This window comes from Capsicum annuum, chromosome 6 (genome assembly GCF_002878395.1).
Source record: "Capsicum annuum cultivar UCD-10X-F1 chromosome 6, UCD10Xv1.1, whole genome shotgun sequence".
In the NCBI taxonomy this organism is placed as follows: Eukaryota; Viridiplantae; Streptophyta; class Magnoliopsida; order Solanales; family Solanaceae; genus Capsicum; species Capsicum annuum.
Genome location: NC_061116.1, coordinates 179,534,252 through 179,557,278, shown reverse-complemented (window position 1 = coordinate 179,557,278; position 23,027 = coordinate 179,534,252). Strand labels below are relative to the sequence as shown.

Genomic DNA, 23,027 nt, shown 5'->3' with positions numbered 1-23,027 from the left:
TATATCAACTTCTTTATAACTAATATATATATTAGTCATCCAAATTTTAGTTGTGTTTCAAAATTATAAATCAAATATTATACTAAGTTTATAAATAAATAATTTATTTCCTAACTAATTATTAAATATTATATAATTTATGCATAAATTAATAGATGAATAAATTATGTCTTTACTAACTACTGTATTAAATAACCCATCATTTTCCATCTTATGTACTTTCCATCGTTCCATTTTACTTGTCCCAAATTTTTTAATATAATTATTTATTTTATTTGTTATTTTTTTACAAATTAAGAAGAGACAATTTTTTTTCTTCATGTTTGACCTTTTACATTGATTATTTTTTCTTCAAATTAAAATGTAAACATCATTTATAGGGGTAGATAAATTGAACATATTATTAATTATTTTTTTTAATCAACATATCAAGTTAAATTGGAATAAGTAAAATGAGGCGGAGGAAGTATTTGTTTTTGTTCTATTATTTTCCACTTTACACATCATTCATTCTTAAACAAATGATGTTTTAGATAGCAGACATTGGCAGAATTCGTTTTAGTTTTACCTTTTTTTAAAATAAAGAAAATTTTAAAATAAATTCTTATTAGTGTGTCTAATCTAAAAATATTATTTATTTAGAAATGGAGCTGTATACATTAGAGATCAATATAAAGAGATATTTGAACATTCTCCCTTCTCCCCCACAAAATTATACTCATTTTGTCTTAAATTACTTGATATGTTTATTTTTTTTATAATTTTATAACTTTATGTTTGATAATTTTTTTTCAATTAATATTAGGTGTAGTTGAAAAAAATCCTTAAAATGTTAAATATGATTATTTTGAGTTAGATTTTTTTTTAAACAAACATCCTAAAGTAATTTGAGATAAAAGGTTTTTTTTTTTAATTGTTGAAAGTAGTGGGAAAGTTGAATTTGTCATGCCTAGGTAATTGATTGATTTTGGAAATTTCATCGAAGTTAGAGAGAAACAGAGGAGGGCTTCTTGGTACTATACTATACTAGTAGTAATATTTATATGCGTAGAAGCAGAAGAAACAAGTGAGGATCAAATCATGCACCCAATACTTCCCTATATTTAGGAGCAAATATTGGCACTGCCACTTCCCATCTAAATTATCTTTCTCTTCTGCCTTCTTTTTCTTTCTATAATTTTCCTTCATAGTGGTATGTGGATCACTGCTCTTTTGCTTTATCAGTTTTTTAATTTTAAATTTCAAACACCCTTTTCACTAATTTGTGAGTTTTCTTCATCTGGGTTTTGTTTTATTTTGATAATCTTGCCTTTATGCTATTGTGTTCTGTTGTTTTATTACTTACTATCTTTTATTTCTTGTTCTTATGTTATATTTTTTCCTATATTGTGGGTCTATCAGAGACAGCCTCTTCCTATCTATAACTAAACTATCTATAAGGTAGTGGCATGGATTGCGGATCCCATTTTATGAAAATATACTGGGCATGTTGTTTTTGTTGTTGGATTTTATTTTATTTGAGGAAAAATAATTCAAAGTTAGGTTCTTTTTTAAGCTTCTCACTCTCAAATCGCTAAAGTTTAATATTTTAAATCTTGTAAATCAATGTTAGATAGTAGTAGAAAGTTTTGCTGTATTCTTGTATGTGTGGTTGTTGATAATTACTGTTACTAGTTTGTGGAAGAAATTGCAGCAATTTATTTATTTTTGCCTATTTTTCTTGGAGTATTCGCAGATCAAATGGATTTAGGGAATGAGGTGCAGAAGATTCTAAGCTGGACATCTGTGGTAAGCCATCATAATTTTGATTCAAAATATCTCTTGGAGAATAATTCTATAAATCCTATGTCTCTCTAATTTCATGAAATCAGTTCCCTTGATATGGTAGTTCTGTTGAATGTCTTTATATAAGTAGATGCACCCAAGGGTTTTGCTTAGTGGTCAATGAAGTAGGTTGAGAACATGAGGTGTCAGGTTCAAATTCCAGTAGGGACAAAATGAAAAAACACTAGGTGATTCCTTCCATCTATCCTAACATTGGTGGATATAGTTACCTGGTGGGAGGTGACAAGTATCTCGTGGATTTAGTCGAGGTGCACGAAAGCTGTCCCGGACACTATGGTTATCAAAAGAAGTAGTTACAGATATTCTAGTCTAGCTCAATTAAGTATAAAGAATCCTGATTGTACTGGACATTTCAAAGGAGATGACACAATTGATACTAAAAGTTCTTCTTTTGCTATTAAGTGGAACACCCAGATAGTATAGGTAGGCTGCCTCTAGAAAAAACCAAAAGAGACAGGAATTGTTGTTGCACATTATCAGAAAACCCTCCAAAGATTCGCTCACGGTTTCACCCCATTTTCAGCTTTACCTAAGTTTAGCTTCTTCCTCGCTCCTTCTGAAGTTTTGGCCTGAGTCTAATCTATAGTTAGTTCCACCTCCTTACTGCCAGAACTAGATGTAGGCAGCAAAAATGATACTCTGGCCATATGTAATTATCCACCTCCTTACTACCAGTGGGTGTAAACCCCTTCACCTCTTTGTTGTTGCCTAGCCCATCAATCTGTATAGCACTTGCATGTGAGTTATTGGTTGCCCCTCTTCCTTTATTGCTGCCTTGGTTGTAGAGTCCCGTCCTCTTGAGCTTTGCGAGTAATCTTTATTACTATTTAACTAGTCAATTTACCCGTGCTTCGTGCAGTCAACATATAAACTGACAAAATTCCTCTCTACCCTAAACATAAATGTCAGTTTTCTATATAACGCTTCTTTGCTTCTTCAAACGTCTCCAAGTCCCGCATTACTGTTTTACTCTACTTCTCTGTCTCTTCCTTCCCTTTTCTATATGTTTTTATTGAAACCAGAATGAATATGCTAAGGTTTACATGTAAAAATCAGTAGAGATATTTTTTTCTTGAAAATATCTTATGAAAATGGGGATGGCGTTAGTTATAGATGGAAGGACAAAAATAGTCATGGAAATGAAAAGGGATCGTTGGCTTTATGATCCACAAATATTTTCAATTAATTAATGAAGATTAATCAAACGAGCTCAAACTTAACTTTTTGATGTAGTTCCATTCGAGTAGCATTATAATGTGAAAGCTTAACATTTCTAATCTTATTACGGATTTTGAAGTTACTGATTGTTTTAAATATGCACCATCCTCTTGGGTACCTTCTTCTTTGTTGTGAATCTCTCGATAACTTCATTTTATTGGAAGAATCACTCATTTTCTCAAATTTCTCTGTCAGTTCTTCAAACAGATTTGCACTTGTACTAAGGTACATATTTTCGAAAGTTTGAATTATTTGGATCTTTCACCCTCAAATAAGGGTAGACATAAGAACCTAGCAAACCGAAATTTCTGATGTATCGATTTATTCAGTTGGTTGACAGTAACGTTTTTCTATGACTTTTGATTTTTGGCTTTCGTGGTTTTATAATTTTTCTGAAGAATTAGGATGAAGAAGTTGAGTTTAAAAGATATTTTCTTTTCATCTGTAACATTTGTAATATTCGCAGTAAAGAAGAAATCTGTTTTTGTATTTACTTTTTATTCAAGTATCATTTGAATGTGTAATTTGAGTCTTTATTTTTTCGGGAAAGATGGTGCAAGGAGTATTTGTTTGGTCTACTTGAGCTACTTGTACTTTAGGTGGTGTTTGCACTTATATAGTTTTGATAGGCGATGGGTGTATTTTGGCCGGATTAATTAGTAGTAAGATATGCAAAAACAAAGCCAATCGCCCTTGTAACCGAGATCTGCACATAACTCATTGAAGGTGGACACAATAAATTGGTGAAGAGGCAAATGTCATATCCTAGGTGCATTGGTCCATTGTTTTCATATAGACAATGTGATTTGTATGGTTTAGTTTGTCTTATGATCCTGAATTAGGCAGGGACCAGCGTTCTGCTAATTTTGGTCCCTGCCTAAAAATAGTAGGTCTTTGCGTTACTTAATAGCACGAGAGTTGCTGACAGTTCATGGGTCTGAATTTCATCTTTAAATCTGAAGTGCATTATTGGACTAAATTTGTCAGTCACGTATCTTTCTCCCTGGTTTCTGTGTCTTCTGTACCTCACTATTAAACTTGAAAGCTAATTTTGTTTTAAATGGAAATTTATTAAACTTGCCAAGGGTCCTTCGAAAACAGCCTCGCTTTTTTATTTTTGCATATAAAATGATAGAGAAACGATTTGAGGAGTACGTGTCATCTTGTTTGATGTTACCTTGGTCAAGAAAAATATGTCATCTTGTTTGTGATTTTGGTAGCCTTCAGGAAGTAACTAGATCCACAATAAGTACACCATGACAAAATAAGCTTCACATGAAGACGTGCTTTTATAGGAATCTTAAATGATAGGATAAAAGAAACCTGTATTAGAATTGTGCTAATCAACTACCAAGTGGTTAAGGAATGAGAGAATACTATACTATATTTTAGCACTCTCCTTACTTACATCTCTTCTTTCCACATACTAGACAACTAAAAAAATTACATGTCGTAATTTTCTAATATTATTTTAAAGTATATGTGGTTGCTTGTTCTTTTACATATGAGCTGAGGTTTTGACGGACCTTTGTTTGGATGAATCCTTTCTGTCTCTTCGTGATCAGATATATTATCATGCATGTATGTATATAATTTCATATACCTTAAAAGATGCAGTGCATCCTATGAATCCTCAATAATAAGTTATATTGTGAAAAATAGATTTGGTGGTAAAATGTTGATTTGAGATCCTACATTATCCACCATTGTGTCCTCAACACCTTCCATCCCCTCCTCTACCCCCTTACCGCCAAAAGTCAAATGTTCTGGAAGGGGGGCTAACCTTTGACTTTTGAGTGTCAACCTGATTGAGTTTAGTTTTTGGATATCTTTGGTCGCACTAAACCAATTCCTTGTTTTACAATGTTGTGCATTCAAGTTCTTTGAGATTGAGAGTAAAACAAGGATATGTATGTAACAATGGCATCATATTGTGGCTGAATCTAATTCATTTACTAAGGACTCAACACTTTCCACCTATGGTTTGCAGTTTCTTCCTGTAAGCAATGAAGAATGTTATGAAATGAAGAGTTATATAGCATGCTTTTAATTTATGAAGCAATATTGGAGGGAGGTGATTAGGCATGATATGGAGCAGTTACAGCTTATGGAGGACATGATCCTCGATAGGAAGGTGTGGAGGACGCAGATTAGAGTAGAGGGTTAGGGGGTGGGAGTGCGTCGGTAATAGTAGGGAAGCGCTCCTCCGTGTCTGGTGTTTCTTGTTTATATGCGCTTATCTTTGGTGTTTGTTATACTGTTAGTTTGTCTTGCATACCATACTAGTTTATATGCACTTATTGTTTGTGTTTGATTATACTGTTATCGATCTTATGCCGGGGGTCTATCGGAAACAACCTCTCTACTTCTCCTGAGGTAGTGGTATGGTCTGGGTACACTTTACCCTCCCCAGACCCCACTAGGTGGGGATACACATATTGTTGTTGTTGTAGTAGTCCCTTTCCCCAGTCACTCTCTTAACCTCTTGGGTGATTGGGATTTCAGCTTTAGGGGGATTCTAGTTTAAAGATTGCTTCTTTGTTTAAAAGGATCAATTTCTACTAGTCATTTTTCTTGATATCAATATATTAGCTCACATTTTGTTTTCGACATTTTTCAGTGTGGTAATCTTGCACTTCATTTGATTTGGCTCATCGTACACTTGATCATCAATGTTTGGTACTCTGCATTGGGCATAGCTCGTGTGGTGGAGAATACCCTTATTTCTAGTGGGCTGCTAAAGAGTTACAATGCCATTAACATTAGTAAAGTGCGGTATCTGGCTGTTGTGATTGACAGTGAAGAAGCTCGCCAAACTTCAAAAGTTCTTGAATTATTGCGTTGGCTTGCATCTATTGGTATAAAAAGCATCTGTCTCTATGATAGAGAAGGTAAGGTTGTCAAAAAAATTAATCACCCGCCTGTTCGTGTGCTTTCTGATGCATCTACAAGACTCTGCTAAAAATATGATTCCTTAGTTGTTGCTTTTTGTAGGAGTGCTGAAAAAGTCCCAGACAGCTATTATAGAAGGATTGAACAAATCCCAGAAAGCTACTGCATCAAAAATCAAATCCCAGGAAGCTATTGTAGAAGGATCCAATCATGGAACCTTGGTTGAGGTATTGTCGAGTTCCTGGTTAGTTTTGAACTTATGTTTTTGTTACTTTTTGCATTTCACGTTTACCTTTATTTCATTAAATTTTTAAACTCCTGGTTTATTCACGTGAAGCATCATTTTTGTTGGAAACTAAGAGCATGCTTGTTACGCCTTAGGCGCTTTTAAGTCAAAATAGCCTTTTTCTCAGAAATTATATCTGTGAGGAATCTGATTAATGGAAGATAGTAAACTACTCATCCATCCCATGATTTCCTTGAATTCTGCAAATAATTTGTTAGTTTGGAATAAAAAATTGACAAGATAAATTCATCAATTTGAGAAGTTAGAGATTAAGACTATACGAACAATACTGTGAGTTGAAATTTTCTCTTTTTTAGGCTGTTGACCCACGAAAGCACACAGGCATTTGGGAAAGGGTTGGGTGCGCACTTTTTTCACCCGGACAATGGCATCTTATATACTTTTTCTGGATCTAGGAGATAGTATTATTTTCACAGATGTCTTTATCTAGTTCAATAATGATAAACTATTCAGAAGATTTTATCACTAATAATTTCATTATGTCACATAAAATAGGAAGGTTGGAGAAAACATAGACCTTCAAAATCCTTTCCATTCATTTAGTATTTTTTATCTTCTGTGAGTCATATGGTGTTTGTTAAGTCTAATCATCAGTCGTGCTTAGGACAGTTACCAATTCTTCCTTTTGAATTACATTTCTCTTCTTTTTAGTGAATGATGCCAATTCGAACTCATGAATTGCCCCAGTGCTATTTTACAATTATAATGGACGATGAACCTAGACCATGAAAAGAAGAATGAGAAATGATAAACTGAATAAGTTTAGAATAAGAATGAGGAATGAGATTATTCGGGAAAAAGTGGGGATGGCTTCGGTGGAGGACAAGATCCGAGAAGTGAGGTTACGTTGGTTCGGGCACGTGATGAGGAGTGGTTCTGATGCTCCAGTGTGGAGGTGTGAGACACTGGCTATGGAGGATTTTAGGCAGGGTAGAGGTAGGCCGAAGAAACTTTAGAGGTAGGTGATTAGGCATGATATGGAGCAGTTATAACTTACAGAGGACATGACCCTTGATAGGAAGGTGTGGAGGATGCGGATTAGGGTAGAGGGTTAGGGGGTGGGAGTGCGTCGGTAACAGTAGGGGAGAGTTCTTTATTTGTGTGTGAAGTTTCTTGTTTGTGGTGTTGAGTGTTGTCTATGATTTCGGATTTATAATTTTAGTATTATCTTGTGGCCCTAGTAATTTTTTATGGCTAGCGGCGTTAATTTATTTTGCATACTGTACAAGTTTCTATGTATTGTGTTTGTTATATTGTTATTGGTTCTAAGCCGGGAGTCTATCGGAAACAGCCTCTCTACTTCACCTGAGGTAGTGGTATGGACTGCGTACACTCTACCCTCCCCAGACCCCACTAGGTGGGAATACATTGGGTATGTTGTTGTTGGGGGGTGGAGGGGAAGACAGTATTTGTACATAAGAAAACTAACTTTTTCTAGTTTGGCTTGATGTGATTGACCTCTAATTTTCTCCCAGTAAAAATTGTCACTTTTTGCTTTTAAAATTTTTGCTATTTGTTAACACATCCTCCCCCCCCCAAAAAAAAAAAAAAAGCTCTGCAGACCTGAAAGATAAAAGAAGAATTGAAAAGAGCCACAAAACTAAGTCATAAGATCAAATGACATGTTATGATTAAGTTTATATGCTTTACTGCAAATGCCACTAAGGTCTCAGATTAAAGTTAAATTTACATAATATTGCACTTACGACTGCAACATGTTTCCTTGCTGATACCCTTCTGTGCCACAAGCATGTAGACCTGGAGTTTGTCTCATTTGCTGATTCAAAACCTGCCGTGGCAAAAGCAGCTAATTTACTTTTTGCCAAGCATTATGCCAGCACAATACTAGAAAAGCCAAATTTTACAGAGTCTGACATTTCTGAGGCGCTACAAGCAGTAGGTATGTTGATTTATATTCCTTCCCTCCTGTTTGCCTGATGTATTCATCAATAGGAATTTTTCATTTTTGCTTGGATCATAGCTTTCTATAAACGTGACAAATTATCAAACCTGCAGGTTATGGGGGACCAGAGCCTGATCTTTTATTAGTTTATGGTCCTGTGAGATGTCACCTGGGTTTTCCAGCATGGAGAATCCGGTACACAGAGATCGTGTAAGTACATTCGTGCAGAAACACGCAGCACTCATCTCCGGCATTATAGACTCTCTAGATATTGTTTTAGCTCCGCAAATTAAGTTTTATTTTGGTTCTCATTGCTTTGATTCTATTAAGGTACTGCCACTGAGGTATAGTCTTGAACAGTTCAATTATGACAGCACACATGCATCTGTAGCTTGTATTTATGAAATTAGTTTAATTGGTTTTCTGGAATCATTAAACAATAAAACAGATAGGGAGGGTCAAGATTCTTTCGAATTTTAAAGCCTGGTAAAAGCTAGTCCTTATTTGAATTTATTTGGGCGAATCTTGGTTGGGAATTTGCTAATGTTTCCTGAGCATGCACTATTTCAGGACATTCTCAAAAGGGTTTTGGATCTGAATTCATTCATTTTTTGCTGCAGACACATCGGGCCCTTGAAGTCCATGAAATTTGGTTCCCTCATAAAAGCCATCCACAAATTCACTAAGGTGCATCAAAACTATGGTATGTTCGACATTTATACATGTGAATGCTAATCCACTGTCACCTCTCGAAAACCAACCTTGCTCTTTTTGCTCGTCGCCTCCCTAAGCTTCCCCATCTCTCCTTTACAGCATTAGAGAAAGTAAGCAAATTATGTCTATGATATGTGTCTCGTGTTTGATTTAGTTTATTTAGAACTTGAATTCAGAAATCCAACTCCTTTGAAGGTGCAAAAAGTGAGAAATTTCAAATTGCTTTTGCAGACTTCTCTGAACTCTGTTGTAGTAGTGTATATATTTGGTTTTTAACCATGATTTAGGATTCATGATGCTTCTGTAATACGTTCATGAATATCCAACTGATTACACCAATCTCCATTCCATCCTTTTCTTCGTTTACATAAACTGCTTCTGATGTTTTAGTTTATAGATAACCAATTTGAGTTGCTCTTCACATTTCTGTTTTCAGGCCAATGAACACTGGCAGGTGGAGTAATTTTCTTTCTACGACGACATTGTTACACTTCTTACCATTTACAACATGCAGTTAGCTTCGTCTTATATATTTATACTGTTCCAAGATTTCGTGCAAAAACAAAGAAAATGTGGCATCAAACCTTTAACAACTGGCCCTGTTTTAACTATTGTAGTGCACATTGTTATATACTAACTAATTAGATATGCCTCTTCAGGAGATTTTCTTGTGAAAAATTACAGGAAGTTATGATGGTGTATTAATGATGGGGGCAAAGCTGTGTTGAGGACAGTAGAAACTATATAGGGGGTGGGTAATCATAGTATCTCCGTTGAAACTTTCCTCGTGTTGGTAAGGGTTCGCTTACCCACCCACCTTGTAATCCCGAGCTCATTTTCTCTACCCCCATTTCTTTTTAAAGCTATATAGGGTGAAAAATATTGCTGTGTAATAGCAAAATGATGTGCAGATCTCCAACTTCTCCTCATCGCTTCATGATGTTTTTGATGTTAATCAAGTATGATATGCAATTGCCGAGCAAACAGATTTAATCAGCATCTCACAAATTTTAAAATTGTAAAAAATGACAAAAAATATGCCATCGATAACAGTAAATAATAGTAATAGTAATTTATAATATATAATCTATATCTATAATACAAGTGTGAAGGTCCTTAGAAAAGTGATTTGAGCCTTTTGCCCTTCATTAAAAAACTTTATAATAGACAAAATCGTCATTTCATCTTTTTACTTCAATAACTTATATGGAGAAGATTTTCTTATTATAGTTTTATGATAAATTTTTCTTTTCCCTCTCTAATAAGCCACAAAAATAGGTCGTTCACAAAATTTTCATTTCCAATGTGCCCAAAATATAGGCACGTCTAATAAATTAAAAAAATTTAAGCAAACTTTTGCATCTAAAAAAGGTTTGGTTGACTTCTCCAACAAAATAAGAGTTTTATGTTTAAAAAATAGGCTAAGATCCCCTTTTCAATAAAATAGACTTTATTGATTTTTCTTGAGCCAAAAAGGTTAATGTATCTTTTTCCTAAATTAAACGGGTCAGTATTGGATCTATAAAAATTATTCTTTCATATTTTTGTCTTCGACAATTTTAGCTCAGCATTGTGTTGAAACACGAATCTTGACATTCTTCTATCATGTCTTCGATTTCAATTGTAATTGATGAATAAATCACTTTTTAATATTGTTGGATGAACACATACACTAATTTGTATCGATTTGCTTAAGTTACATGTCTGTAATGATTTGCGAGAGCAATAAATTGAACATTTAAGGGATTGAGTTGTTTCCACACTATTTAGAATTTAATATAGAATTGGTTTTCAAGTTTAAAAATTTATCTATTTATGAAATTACATTACATATATTGTTGTTGTTGTTATCGTTGTTGTAACAGTTCAGGATCAATTTCATTCTTCTTTTACTTGCTATATAATTTGGTTCCTTTTCCCCGTATATATGTTTTAACAAATATTAAGGTTAGTACGTAAAGTAAAACTGTTAACGCTTCACTCGAGTTCTCTTCTTTTATAATTTTCATCGAATATAACATATTGACTTAGAGATACTTTCATTGGGTATGTTGCTTAGGGGTCAACAGTGGGAGGAGAACTATGAAGTTTTAGGTTAACATTTCAAAGGAGGCAAAAAAATACTAGGTGATGTTTCCCTATCTTGCCAAGCTTTAGTGGGCGAAGCTATCAATATTTGTATCTGTGGGAGGTATCATGTATCGAGTAAATGGTCGAAGTGTATGCTGGTATTATCTCGAATAAGGTAGTCATAAAATAAAATAAAGCATTAGACATTTCAAATGCCACCAGTGACAATAAGGCAGAGACAATTCATGCCATTAGTCATCAAAGTCCTCAATGGACTGCAACAATCTTCTGTTGGTTTCGCCGCATTGCTGCTGCTATTCATCAAGAAATTCACACAAAGAGTCAAACTATTTATCAGCGGTCCATTACATGGCGTAGTTATTATTTGTCCGTCAAACATCCATGAAAGAACCAAAGTTGGAAAAGCTAAGTGTTTATAGGTCATGTTGATGAGATCAACAACCTTAACAAACTTTTGTCCAAATACTTCAATGATTTTGCTGCTTTTGTCACTATGGATTTGCATCCCTTGGCACATAATGTTACTACTACAAGTAAGTTATGTTTGAGATTTGATCAAGAGATCCAAAGAACTTTTCATAAGTTATCCCCGAGTAGAAAATGTTGCTTTATATTGCTAAACTCTCCAAAAATGTTGTCGCATTCATATCAGACTGCTTTTAGATCATCCATCATATGCATATTGACATTTTTTAAAAGTCCAAACAACCTAAATTATGGATCAATATGATTGAAATGGGAAAAAAAAAAAGTAAACAACAACAGTATTACAATCGTTTCAAGTGATAGTAGGTTATCCAACAAAGGGACTTCTGGTGAGGTTCTCAATAAACAAAGTACCAAGTTGTAATGCTGGACAATATATTTAGTAATCACTTGACATTATACAGGAGAAATTTCGTATGTCATTTGTATCGGGTATTATGTTGGCATAGAGGTATTACTGGATAAAAAGAAGAATTGTGTAAAGGCGAAAAAAGCATAGAAGGACTTTATTGCCGTATTGCGAGTGATTTATGTGTCAAAATCTTGTGACAAAATGAGATAGAGGTTATTGAATGAAAAAAAAAAACAATTGTGTAAAGGCGGAGAAAGCATTAGGAGGACTTTGTCGCCCCTTTGCTGGTGGTTTCTGCGTCAAAATTTTGTGTAAAAATGGGTGGCTTTACTTTGGATCGAAAGAAGTTGGAAGTTGAATGTCTGATAGCCCATAAAACTGATCTACGTAAGTCCATAAACTTCATTGGATTGTTCTTTCTGACTAAGCCTATGAATCATGATGATGTCTAATCCTTCCCTTGAGTCCAAATATAAATCTTTGGATGTTCATCGTATGTTGACCAGTTCTATTTTCTCCTTGATGATCATATGATCTATAGGATACATTTATCGTGTGAAGTGGTATTTCATGACCATAAAGAACAATACATGTGTAATACTATAATAACGATAAATGTTCAAACGCAAAAAGAAAAAAATAGAGGAAAACTAAAGATACAAGAGGGAGGGATGTCTCGAGAATTATTCTTTACTCCAAAGGAAAAGAGAGCTTCCAACGGGAGGACAAAGCCAATGCTAAACATATATATGGGATCACAATTAGTGGCTTTCATGTATGCCAAATTTATAATAGTTTTCTTTTAGAGTGAAGACATGTTTTCCCCTGAACTTATCCGCTCAATTTATTTAAGTACTCAAACTTAACTTTCATTTATTTATCTTCTTAATATCTTTAAAGTGTATTAATTTCACCCCTTAATATGTAATATCACTCTCATAACGGACAGTGTATTACACTCGCCACACATCAGCGCCACGTCTATTTATGATAAGAGGGATAAATTAACGGAAATTAAGTTTAAGTGCTAAAGTAAGTTGAGCAGACAAGTTCAGGAGGGAAACATGTCTTCGCTCTTTCTTTTATTGAAATAGTTTTGTAACTTTGGTCTATCTATGTTTTTATGTAGAGATTGTTTCTAATAGATTCTCGATTTCAAACTGATGAAAAAGTTTTAGATAGGAGTCTATTTTCCCGTGCAATTGAAATATTGATATTGGAAGATTGGGAATCGGCAAAAGCACTCAAAGATGCAAATTATTTAATCTCCTAACCTAATATAATGAATAAGTAGGTGCAAAATTCAGTCTTAGCTAAGTGGGTAGGAGAAAAAATCTTTCTTTCCCTCTTATTCTACAATATTATTGCTTATTCTGTTAGGTGATTACTAAGTGGTGGCTCGATGAAGTTGAAATTTAAATGAGCTAGCGAGAATAGTTGATGCACATCTTATAAAATAGATCTACAATTTAAATCTGATATAGTAATAAGATATTACTTAGCATACATGTAATTTTCTTTTTTTAACACTAAACGTACACATGCAACGCACGTGCACTAATCTAGTATGTTATAAGTGTGAAGACCCTTAGAAAAGTGATTTACACTTTTTATCCTTCATTAAAGAGAAAATGGTCTGTTAACCCCCCCCCCCCCTCCCCTCCCCCAACCTTTAGTCGAAATCCCAACTACCCACTCAACCTTTTAATGTGACCTATTACCCCCTGAACTATTTTAAAGTGAAATTATTATCTCCTTGAATTATTTTAAAGTGTAACTATTAAACCCCCCAAAACTGACAACCAGACATTACAGATATGGTGTGATGCACGCGCCGCCACATCATGCCACGTCATTTCCACGTTATTTTTTATTTTTTTACTCTAAAAAAATTAATAATTTAACTTTATTATTTCCTTTTTTCTTCCCCATTTTCCATTTTAATTATTATTTTTCTTTCTTCTTTTTCTTCTTCTCCTCCTCCTCCTTCTCCTCCTCCTCCTCCTCCTCCTCCTCCTTCTTCAATGGCATTCAAGAATCCATCAATGACATTTCTTCTTAAATAGCATCCAAGAACTTATCAATGACATTCAAGATTAATTTATCATCTTTCTTATCTCCTCATTCAAGAATTCAAGTTCTTAAATTTTTTCAAGTTAATTCGGGTTCAATGGAATTTCTTCTTCAATAGCATCCAAGAACTAATCAATGGCATTCAAGATTAATTTATCATCTTCCTCATCTCCTCATTCAAGAATTCAAGTTCTTAATTTTTTTCAAGTTTTTGAATCGGAGTTCCCCATCTTCCTCATTCAAGAATTCATTAATCGGAGAACTCTTATTGTTTTCTTAGTTCAAGTGTTTCTTGATTTCGGTTTCGGAGCAAAAAGAATTTCTTGGTTTCGGAGAAATCCATTAATGAGGAAGATGACGAACTCCATTAATGAGTTCTTCAACTTTTGTTTTGAAAAAGAGAAGAAGAAGACATGACATGACAATATTTATTAAGAAAAAATAATATTTGTTAAAAATAATGATGTGGCAATAAAAAAATAATGATTTTAAAGTGAAAAAAAGTCAACTAGCGCGCCTATGGGCGCGTGTAGTCACGTCCAGTGACACGTCAGCAACTGGGGGGTAATAAATTCGATCAAAATAAGTTTAGGGGAGTAATAGGTCACATTAAAAGGTTGAATGTGTAGTTGGAATTTCGACTAAAGGTTGGGGGGTAACAGACCATTTTCTCTTCATGAAAAAAGATTTCACAATAGACAAAATTGTCATTTAACATTTTACTAAATTATTATTTAATTATTTTGTAATACTTTAGGTGTCCCATTAAAATTTGGCTACTAATCTTTCCTTATTTAAACTTAATTAAAAATACTTGGTTTTCAATTATTATTTCACCTTCCTTATTTAAATATAGTTAAAAGTACTACTGATTTTCAATTATTAATTCACCTTCGAGGAACTAACCAAATATGAACTTTAATACTAACAAAATACTACTTTAGTAGTTATTTGTTGATCGAATTTGTGAGTCTCTTTTTAACAATAATTTAAACAAAAATTGATAGGTTATTTTGATAAGAATTTTACTTAAAGTAGAAAACAAATTAAGTAAATTTTATTTTTTAATGTTAGCATTTAAGTAATTGTATGAATTTTTGTTTCTTTACTTTTCTATTTAACTTGTATTTGTATTTTCTTTACACTTTGAAATTCTTTTTATCAGTTATTGGTTGTTCACTGCTTTTAAATGTTGGTTTGATTGCCTAATTATGTGATTTTTTACGTGTACTTTGTCATATTTTGAGATTCTATCCTTAATTTTTGAGATTCTATCATAATTTATGTTTGATAGGTTGTGTCCTCGCCTGGAAGAATGCGGTAAGGATAAAAATTTCAATCCAAATTCAAAGCTTCAAAAGAACACAGATAATTGGGTTATAACTTCTATCAATTTAATTAACATATGATTTATTATTTTCGAAAGTTAGATGATAATGAGGAAATAATTCTCGCAATAATTTTTTTGAACAATCATATGTGGGTCTATTGATTTTGATTTTGAAGATATATACAATATTGATTTTGAGTAATTGAAGAAAGTAAAAAGTTTGCCCATGTACGATCATTAGCTGTAGCAAGGTAAAGGAGTGATGTTGGCAAAATCGAAAGATAATAATATATTCTTTCACAGTATTATTTTTATTTGTGTTTTCTTAATTTCATGACTTTTTTTCTTCCTTTATGTTATATTTTATTTATGAATATTATCTCAGCCCTAAATTGGATCGTAGAGTACTAACAATATTTATATTTTAATTTAATATGACGTATATGTACAACAAATGCTTCTTTGTGGCTTAATTTTCCTCTAAATCTTTTTCTTTGATGAGCAAAAAATTTTTAATTCATTAAATTTTTCATTTTATGTATAGGTTTATTGATTAATATGAAACACTTTTAGTCTCAAATTATTTCTTTTAAATAGATACAACATTTATTGCAACTCAATTGCTATTCTCTAATACTTTTATTTCTTTATATGTAATTATATTTATCAACACGAGACACACGTGCAAAGACCGTACACTTGACTAGTATATTATTAAACCTTTGAGGTATAAAACAGAACCCAATGAAAAGCGAGTTTAGTTGATCGTTTCGATCTTTAGATTGTTAAATACGTCAAGTTTATGTAATGCTTTGGAAAATTTTGAGTTAAATTTAAATATTTAATGCCGCAATCTATATCTATAGTATATTGAAAGTGTGAAGGTCCTGGAAAAGTGATTCAAACTTTTTGTCTTTCATTAAAACACTCCATTTTAAACTAAATCATCTTTTCACCTTTTTTTCTTCTAATTAAATATCTCAAAAAATAAATTACTCCACGTGGAAATTTTGCTACTTATCTTTTTCTCAAGTTTGTCTCCTATTTGGTATTTGGTTTGTGTGACCAATTTTCCGTAGGAATGATGGTTAAAGTGCAATAATTAGACACAAATATGAAAAACTATTAATTAGATATTGCAAAATGTAACAGTAACAAATAATTTAATACAAAAAAATTAATAGTGCTAATTATTTTATTATTAGTTATACGGTTAAAGTACACGAATAATTAGCTAATATGAAAAATTAATAATTACATGTTTATTTTTAATATTAAAGTAATAATTAATTTTCTTTTAATTTCAAATTCCTTTTTAGTATGGAATTCATTAGGTCTAGGATTTGTTGAAGAATTTATTTTTTGTGTATTCTTTTGAAGGAGGATATGAATGCCCTAATTCATTATTATCGGCTTAAAGCAGATTCAGTTTTTCTCTTTAGTTTATTTATAAAGAAATTTAGTTTCGCGTAACGATTTTGTTGATCTTTATTATGATTCTTTTCATATTTTTAGTTTTGAGTGATATAAATTATTGTAACTTTTCTTCTGCAGTTTTGATCTTTATCGTAATTCTTTTCATACTTTTAGTTTTAAATGATATAAATTATTAGAGCTTTCCTTCTGTTGCCGTGCTTATCAACTTAAAACTAAAACTTGAAATTTAATTACAAAGTGAAAAGATTTTGGATAGTCTTGGAGGTTTGTTTTCTTAGACTTAGAAGCCTAACAAGATACATTCAATCATCCGGACAGTAATTATTAGAGGTAACTCATCATATTTTGTTCTTGCCCATTAAATATGTATTGGTGTTTCTGAGAGGGTAAAGAATTAAACTATTGTTTTCTTTGCTAAACTTTAGCAGTTGACTAGCAAATCAATTAAGCAGAAAACTAAAAGTCTTAAACTTGACAACTTGAACCATCCAGTTCATATAAACAAGACATGCATGGCAATGGTTCAGTAATAATATGGTTGATTAATATTTAAGTGGAGTAGGAATGACAGGATAACCACATGACAATAGTTCAGTAATTAGTGTGTTCACTTGCGTAAATTTTGATATGCTTTTTAATTGAATTATTGTAGCTTTTTTCTCTCTTTAGTATCATTTACAAACTATGCAGATACGGATGAATCGGATATATGTAAAGATCCTTAAAAAAGTGATTTATATTTTTTATCTTTATTAAAAGATTTTGCAATCGATAAATTCATTTTTTTCACCTTTTTTCTTTAATTTATAATATTGAACAATGACTATAGTAAATATATAAAAAAAAATACAAAAAATAAGATTTTCTTCTTATAGCTAAATTACTAAATTTATGGTAATATTTTTGTTTGATTTTTGATGTGTGTCATTTCTTTCGAAAAAAGAAAATCATACTTAATTTAAGATTAACTAAATTATTGACCACTTTTTAGGTTTATATAGGGATTTGTTGAGGGGGAAAAAGTTTATATAAGGATTTAACAAAATCTAATGACCTTGACATAGACGGTGAATTGCGATGGACAAATGTCTCAACCTAATGCAAATTTGTGTTGTCTCAACTCTCAATTGCCATACATAATATGATAAGCATCGAGTTCGTGTTGACCGATTTATTTGAAGATATTTTGAAAGTCTTGATGCTATGATTAGATGCAATACACCTTATTTATTTGTCATAAGTTTTTAATTTTCAATTTGACATCAAGCCTAATTATTATTAAACTCTTCTAAAATATTAATTAGTGTTATTTTTAATTTTTGATTTTTTTTTAGTTACACGATAAACACGGTGGATAGATACCTTTCAGAGAGTTGGGCGGTACATTATTTTTTTAATCATTATTTAATTTTAAAATCATTATTTGGTTAATTTTCTAAAAATAGATCACGACCTATAGTTCATACACTTTCACTTAAATTTATTGATTCTTTTGGTGCAAGAAATTTTAATTTATTGTCATTCTTTTTTATTTTCAATTGAAATTTGTGTGTTATCAATATTTTTTCTTATTTGGTATCTTTGTCATTACTTCATCTAATGAATTGCTACTCTCAAAATGCAAATTTATGTTGACTCAATTACCATAAGTAATGTGGTAAGCATCGAGTTTATGCTAATCGATTTACTCAAAAATATTTTGCAAGTTAGTCTTAACATTGTGATTAGATGTGATAAACTTTGAGAATCTATTTTGTAGGTTTTTTTATTTTCAATTTGGCATCAAGTTAGATTTTATTAAACCCTACGAAAATATTAATTAGTGTTCTTTTCTATTTATGAATCCTTTATAATTTCAGACATAAGTCATTACTCACTTTTGTTATTATTTATTTTTTTGTTTTGATTGCAAATACAGAAATCAAAGTTTCATTGAAATGACCACATTAAATAAAATTTATTCTCAGGTTTGACAAATCATTAACCTTCAGACATGTATAACTTATGTGGTTTGAATATATATTTTTAGCACTTTTTTGCGAAGTTTTATGATTAGCTCTCTTATATGCAAAACTCTTCTTGAGTCGAGGGTTTAACGAAAACAACTCTCTACTATTAGTGTTATTTTCTACACTCGTGGTTCCTTACTATCTCTGTCAAAAAATACTTTGTGACTGACCTCCTTCTGAATGGACACACACACATATATATATGTGTGTATGTACCCCTTAAAAAACTAATTTATTATTTGAAAAAGAAAAAATAAATTGAAACACAACATGCAATAACATATTTGAGATATGATATTTTCTTATATTGTTTAATTAGATTCAATATCTATTTTAATATAAATTGTTGTGTTTTAATAAAAATTTTTTATAAAACTTACTTAATTAAGGAAAGACACACGTGTAAGCACGTACATTAAGCTAGTAAACGTTTAAATATCATTGTGCCCCAAAAAAGGTTATGGACTAGAACAATATAACTTTGAGTGTGATGATAAGTGAAGGAAGTGTTAATCACCAACTTTACATTAATTTGACTATAATACATAATGTTATTTTCAATATTTTCGGGTACAAGAATCTTTATATATGCAACAACAACTTTAACACAAGTTCAAGTCTAAGACAAGAACACTTATAAAGTTTCTTAATACCTTCAACACAAGATTATGAATAATCTATCCAAGAAGTATGTTATATTTCAGAAATAAGAAGAAATAGAAATGTAAAGCCAAGTCCCCTAACTTTACGGAGTGTCCTTAAGGAATAATTTCCCTCACTGTACCCGAGATTTTAGAATCTTCCTCCCAGGATAAGATGACTTTCAACCCAACTATAGCGGTACCTCAAATAATTGGATTCGTCGAACTCACTCAACAACTTAATGATCATACAGAGTTTTTGTATAGAAGAAGAGTATTTTTGTTGTCAAAAATCATATCTATACTTGAGGAATATATCAGGTATTTATAGCCTTTAATGTGTCCTTTCAGAAAGGATGCATTGGTTCAACAAAGAAACACCTATTCAGCACAGTCGCGTCACCTGCGCCCGAACTGCGGCCGTAGGTGACACTGTCCGAATTCCAGTGAGCATTTGCACTGCACTTGCGCCCGCAATCACCCAACAGCGCGAAACAGTATGCCTTTTACCTCGAAGGGTCGCATCCCTTTGAGATGCATTGTGTATACGTTTGCATGGTGTCCGAAACGCGCCCGCACTTGGAGAAAAATAATTCTATCAGATTTTTGGATTAAAATTTCACTTGTAAAATAAGTTTTAAATAAAATTCATCTAAAAAGATAGATCTCATCGATCCGAAGCTGAGCCGAGCGAGCAACGACGACGACGGCGCGAGGCACCACCTTGTTCTTGCCTCACTATCCATGTGGAGTTAGTGTTCCTCATTATAAGAACTTACAAGTTCCCTTCTCCCACTAATGTGGGAGAATTAGTGAACTTTCAAATGTAAGAGTACACTCTCCATTTTGGTTACTCTATTTCCCTCCACTATTTTTTCCTCTATTTTTCATTCACACACATATTGAACCCAACAATCCCCACATGAATGGGGAATGGCTCTCTTTTGAAGAATTTATAGACAATCATGTGATAATTTAGCAAATACTAATTGCATCTAGATAAGTAAGTTTTTCTTTAAACTTTTCGTAGTGATCATGCATTGGATGCATTCGGTCAATCGGTAGATTTGATATCCTTGAACCGTCGAGCTTTAATGTACACATAATCAACACATGTCACACAACCAGCCTTTAACTATTTATGGTTCTCACGATTTTTTTTTGTCATGAATACGTTCCGGTTTCATGGGAGCTTAGAGAATAGACCTTTACTAACATTCTTCTTGAAGCGGCTTCCACTTCGCCCTCACATAGTTGATTTCTAAATGTTCAATCCTGTAGATTAAACTATTTGGTTAAATCTGTCAAATTTAGATAATCATTAAAAGACTTTTCACCTTAAGTCTTATCCTTGTTTACTAAACATTGTCTACATCATGAGAATGAGTTGGGTAATTGACAATGTTAAACCTGTCTTACATAACTTTATTTGATCTCTTTAAACCTAGCTCTTGGGATCTCCAGTCTTCTAGGTAGAGTTACCACCATGTTGACTTGTCCTATGCCTTAAACCCATTCCCTTGGATGTCATTTCCATTTTTTTCTCTAGATAGGCCTTTTGTAAGTGGATCCGACATATTATTCTTTGACTTTACATAGTCAATAGTGATAATTCCACTAGAGAGAAGTTCTCTAATGATATTATATCTCCGTCTTATATGACGAGATTTACCGTTGTACATCATGCTCCCTGCCCTACCTATTATCGCTTGGCTATCATAGTGTATACATACTTGTGCCACTGGTCTGGGCCAATAAGGAATATCTTCCAAGAAATTTCAGAGCCATTCTGCTTCTTCACTGGCTTTATCCAATGCGATAAATTCAGATTCCATTGTAGAGCGAGCAATACATGTCTGTTTGGATGATTTCCAAGAGACCGCTCCTCCACCGATAGTAAATATATATCCACTTATGAATTTTACTTTGTTCGATCCAGTGATCCAATTTGCATCACTATATCCTTCAAGTACCACAGGATATTTATTATAATGCAAAGCATAGTGTTGAGTGTATTTAAGATACCTCAAAACTCTTTTCATTTCCATCCAATGAGTTTTGTTGGGATTACTCGTGTACCGACTCAACTTACTAATAACGCATGCTATGTCAAGTCGTGTAAAATTCATTATATACATTAAACACCCCAATACTCTTGTGTACTCCAATTGTGAGTCACTTTCACCTTCATTCTTTCGAAGTGCAAAGCTCACATCCAATGGAGTCTTGAAAATACCGAATTCCATACACTTGAATTTGTCAAGTACCTTTTTGATATAATGAGACTGAGATAATGCCAACCCTTGTGGAGTTCTATGGATTCTTATTCCTAAGATCACATCCGCAACTCCAAGGTCTTTTATGTCAAACTTGCTCTCAAACGTTTATTTCGTTGCATTTATGTCAGAAATGTCTCTACTGATGATCAACATATCATCCATTTACAAACAAATAATGACTTGGTGATTTAGAGTGTTTTTAATGTAAACACATTTATCACATTCATTTATCTTGAACCTGTTTGGCAACATGGTTTGGTCAAACTTTGTCTGCCATTGTTTAGGTGTTTGTTGAGTCCATACAATGACTTAATAAGTTTATACACCTTATTCTCTTTTCCTGAAACCACAAAACTCTCAGGCTATTCCATGTAAATTTCTTCCTCGATTTCTCCATTTATGAATGTTGTTTTCACATCCATTTGATGGATTTCAATACCATATACCAACTCCAAAGAAATTAACATTCGAATTGACGTTATCCTTATTACTGGCGAGTATGTATCAAAGTAATCAAACCTTCTTTCTGTTTAAAGTCTTTTACTACAGGTCTTGCCTTGTATTTGTCAATAGTACCATCCGCTTTTATTTTTCTTTTGAATATTCATTTAGAACCTAAAGGTTTATTCCCTGGAGGAAGATCAACCAACTCCCATGTATGGTTGCTTAAGATTGAATCAATCTCACTGTTGACTGCCTTTTACCAAAAAGATGAATCTGAAGATGCCATCGCTTCTCTAAATGTTTGAGGCTCATTTTCTAAGAGAAATGTTACAAAATCCAATCCAAACAAAGTTGACATTCTTTGATGTGTGCTATATCTTGGATTCTCATCATTATGTATATTCTCACTTGTTTCATCTCGAGGTCGTTTAGACCCCCCACTAGACTGTTCATATCTAGTTTTATATAGATAAATATTTTCAAAGAATTCAACATTATATGATTCAATTATCGTATTTTCATTAATATCCGGATGTTTGGATTTATAAACCAAAAACTGACATGCTTTACTACTTTTAACATATCTATGAAAACGCAGTCCACCGTCTTAGATTATATCTTAACCCTTTTAGGCATAGGAACTTAGACCTTCGCTAGACACTCCAACACTTTAAAATATTTCAAGTTGAGTTTCCTTCCTTTCCATTTTTATAAGAAATTGATTATGTCTTACTATGGGGAACTCTTTTGAGTATTCGATTGGTTGTAAGGATAGCCTCCCCCCACAAGCTTTGTAGTAAACCTGAACTTATAAGTAAGGCATTCATTATTTCCTTTAAAGTTTGGTTTTTCCTTTCCGCAATTCTATTATATTGAGGTGAATACGGGGTCACAGTTAGATAGACAATTCCATTCTCTACACATATTTCGGCGAAGGGAGATTTATATTCTCCGCCCCTAACACTTCTTATAATTTTGATCTTTTTCTCTAACTGATTTTCAACTT

At 32.7% G+C, this 23,027-nt stretch overlaps 1 protein-coding gene across 8 annotated transcripts; it reads left to right on the top strand.

The window, feature by feature from the left end:
• Positions 1-775: 775 nt before the first annotated feature.
• On the top strand, positions 776-9,808 carry LOC107872939 (dehydrodolichyl diphosphate synthase complex subunit NUS1). 8 transcript variants are annotated; one of them, XM_047413561.1, is made up of 9 exons: positions 1,032-1,122; positions 1,158-1,192; positions 1,736-1,788; positions 5,684-5,954; positions 6,058-6,182; positions 8,012-8,162; positions 8,279-8,375; positions 8,786-8,868; positions 9,564-9,808. In XM_047413561.1, the coding sequence occupies exons 3-9, from the start codon at positions 1,741-1,743 to the stop codon at positions 9,605-9,607; spliced, it is 819 nt and encodes a 272-aa protein (XP_047269517.1). In that variant the 5' UTR covers positions 1,032-1,122; positions 1,158-1,192; positions 1,736-1,740; the 3' UTR covers positions 9,608-9,808. The 8 variants fall into 8 exon arrangements, with proteins under 8 accessions (XP_047269519.1, XP_047269517.1, XP_047269520.1 ...); XM_047413564.1 differs by having other exon boundaries at positions 1,037-1,122; positions 9,316-9,808; XM_016719620.2 differs by adding an exon at positions 9,316-9,333 and having other exon boundaries at positions 1,074-1,264.
• Positions 9,809-23,027: the final 13,219 nt, after the last annotated feature.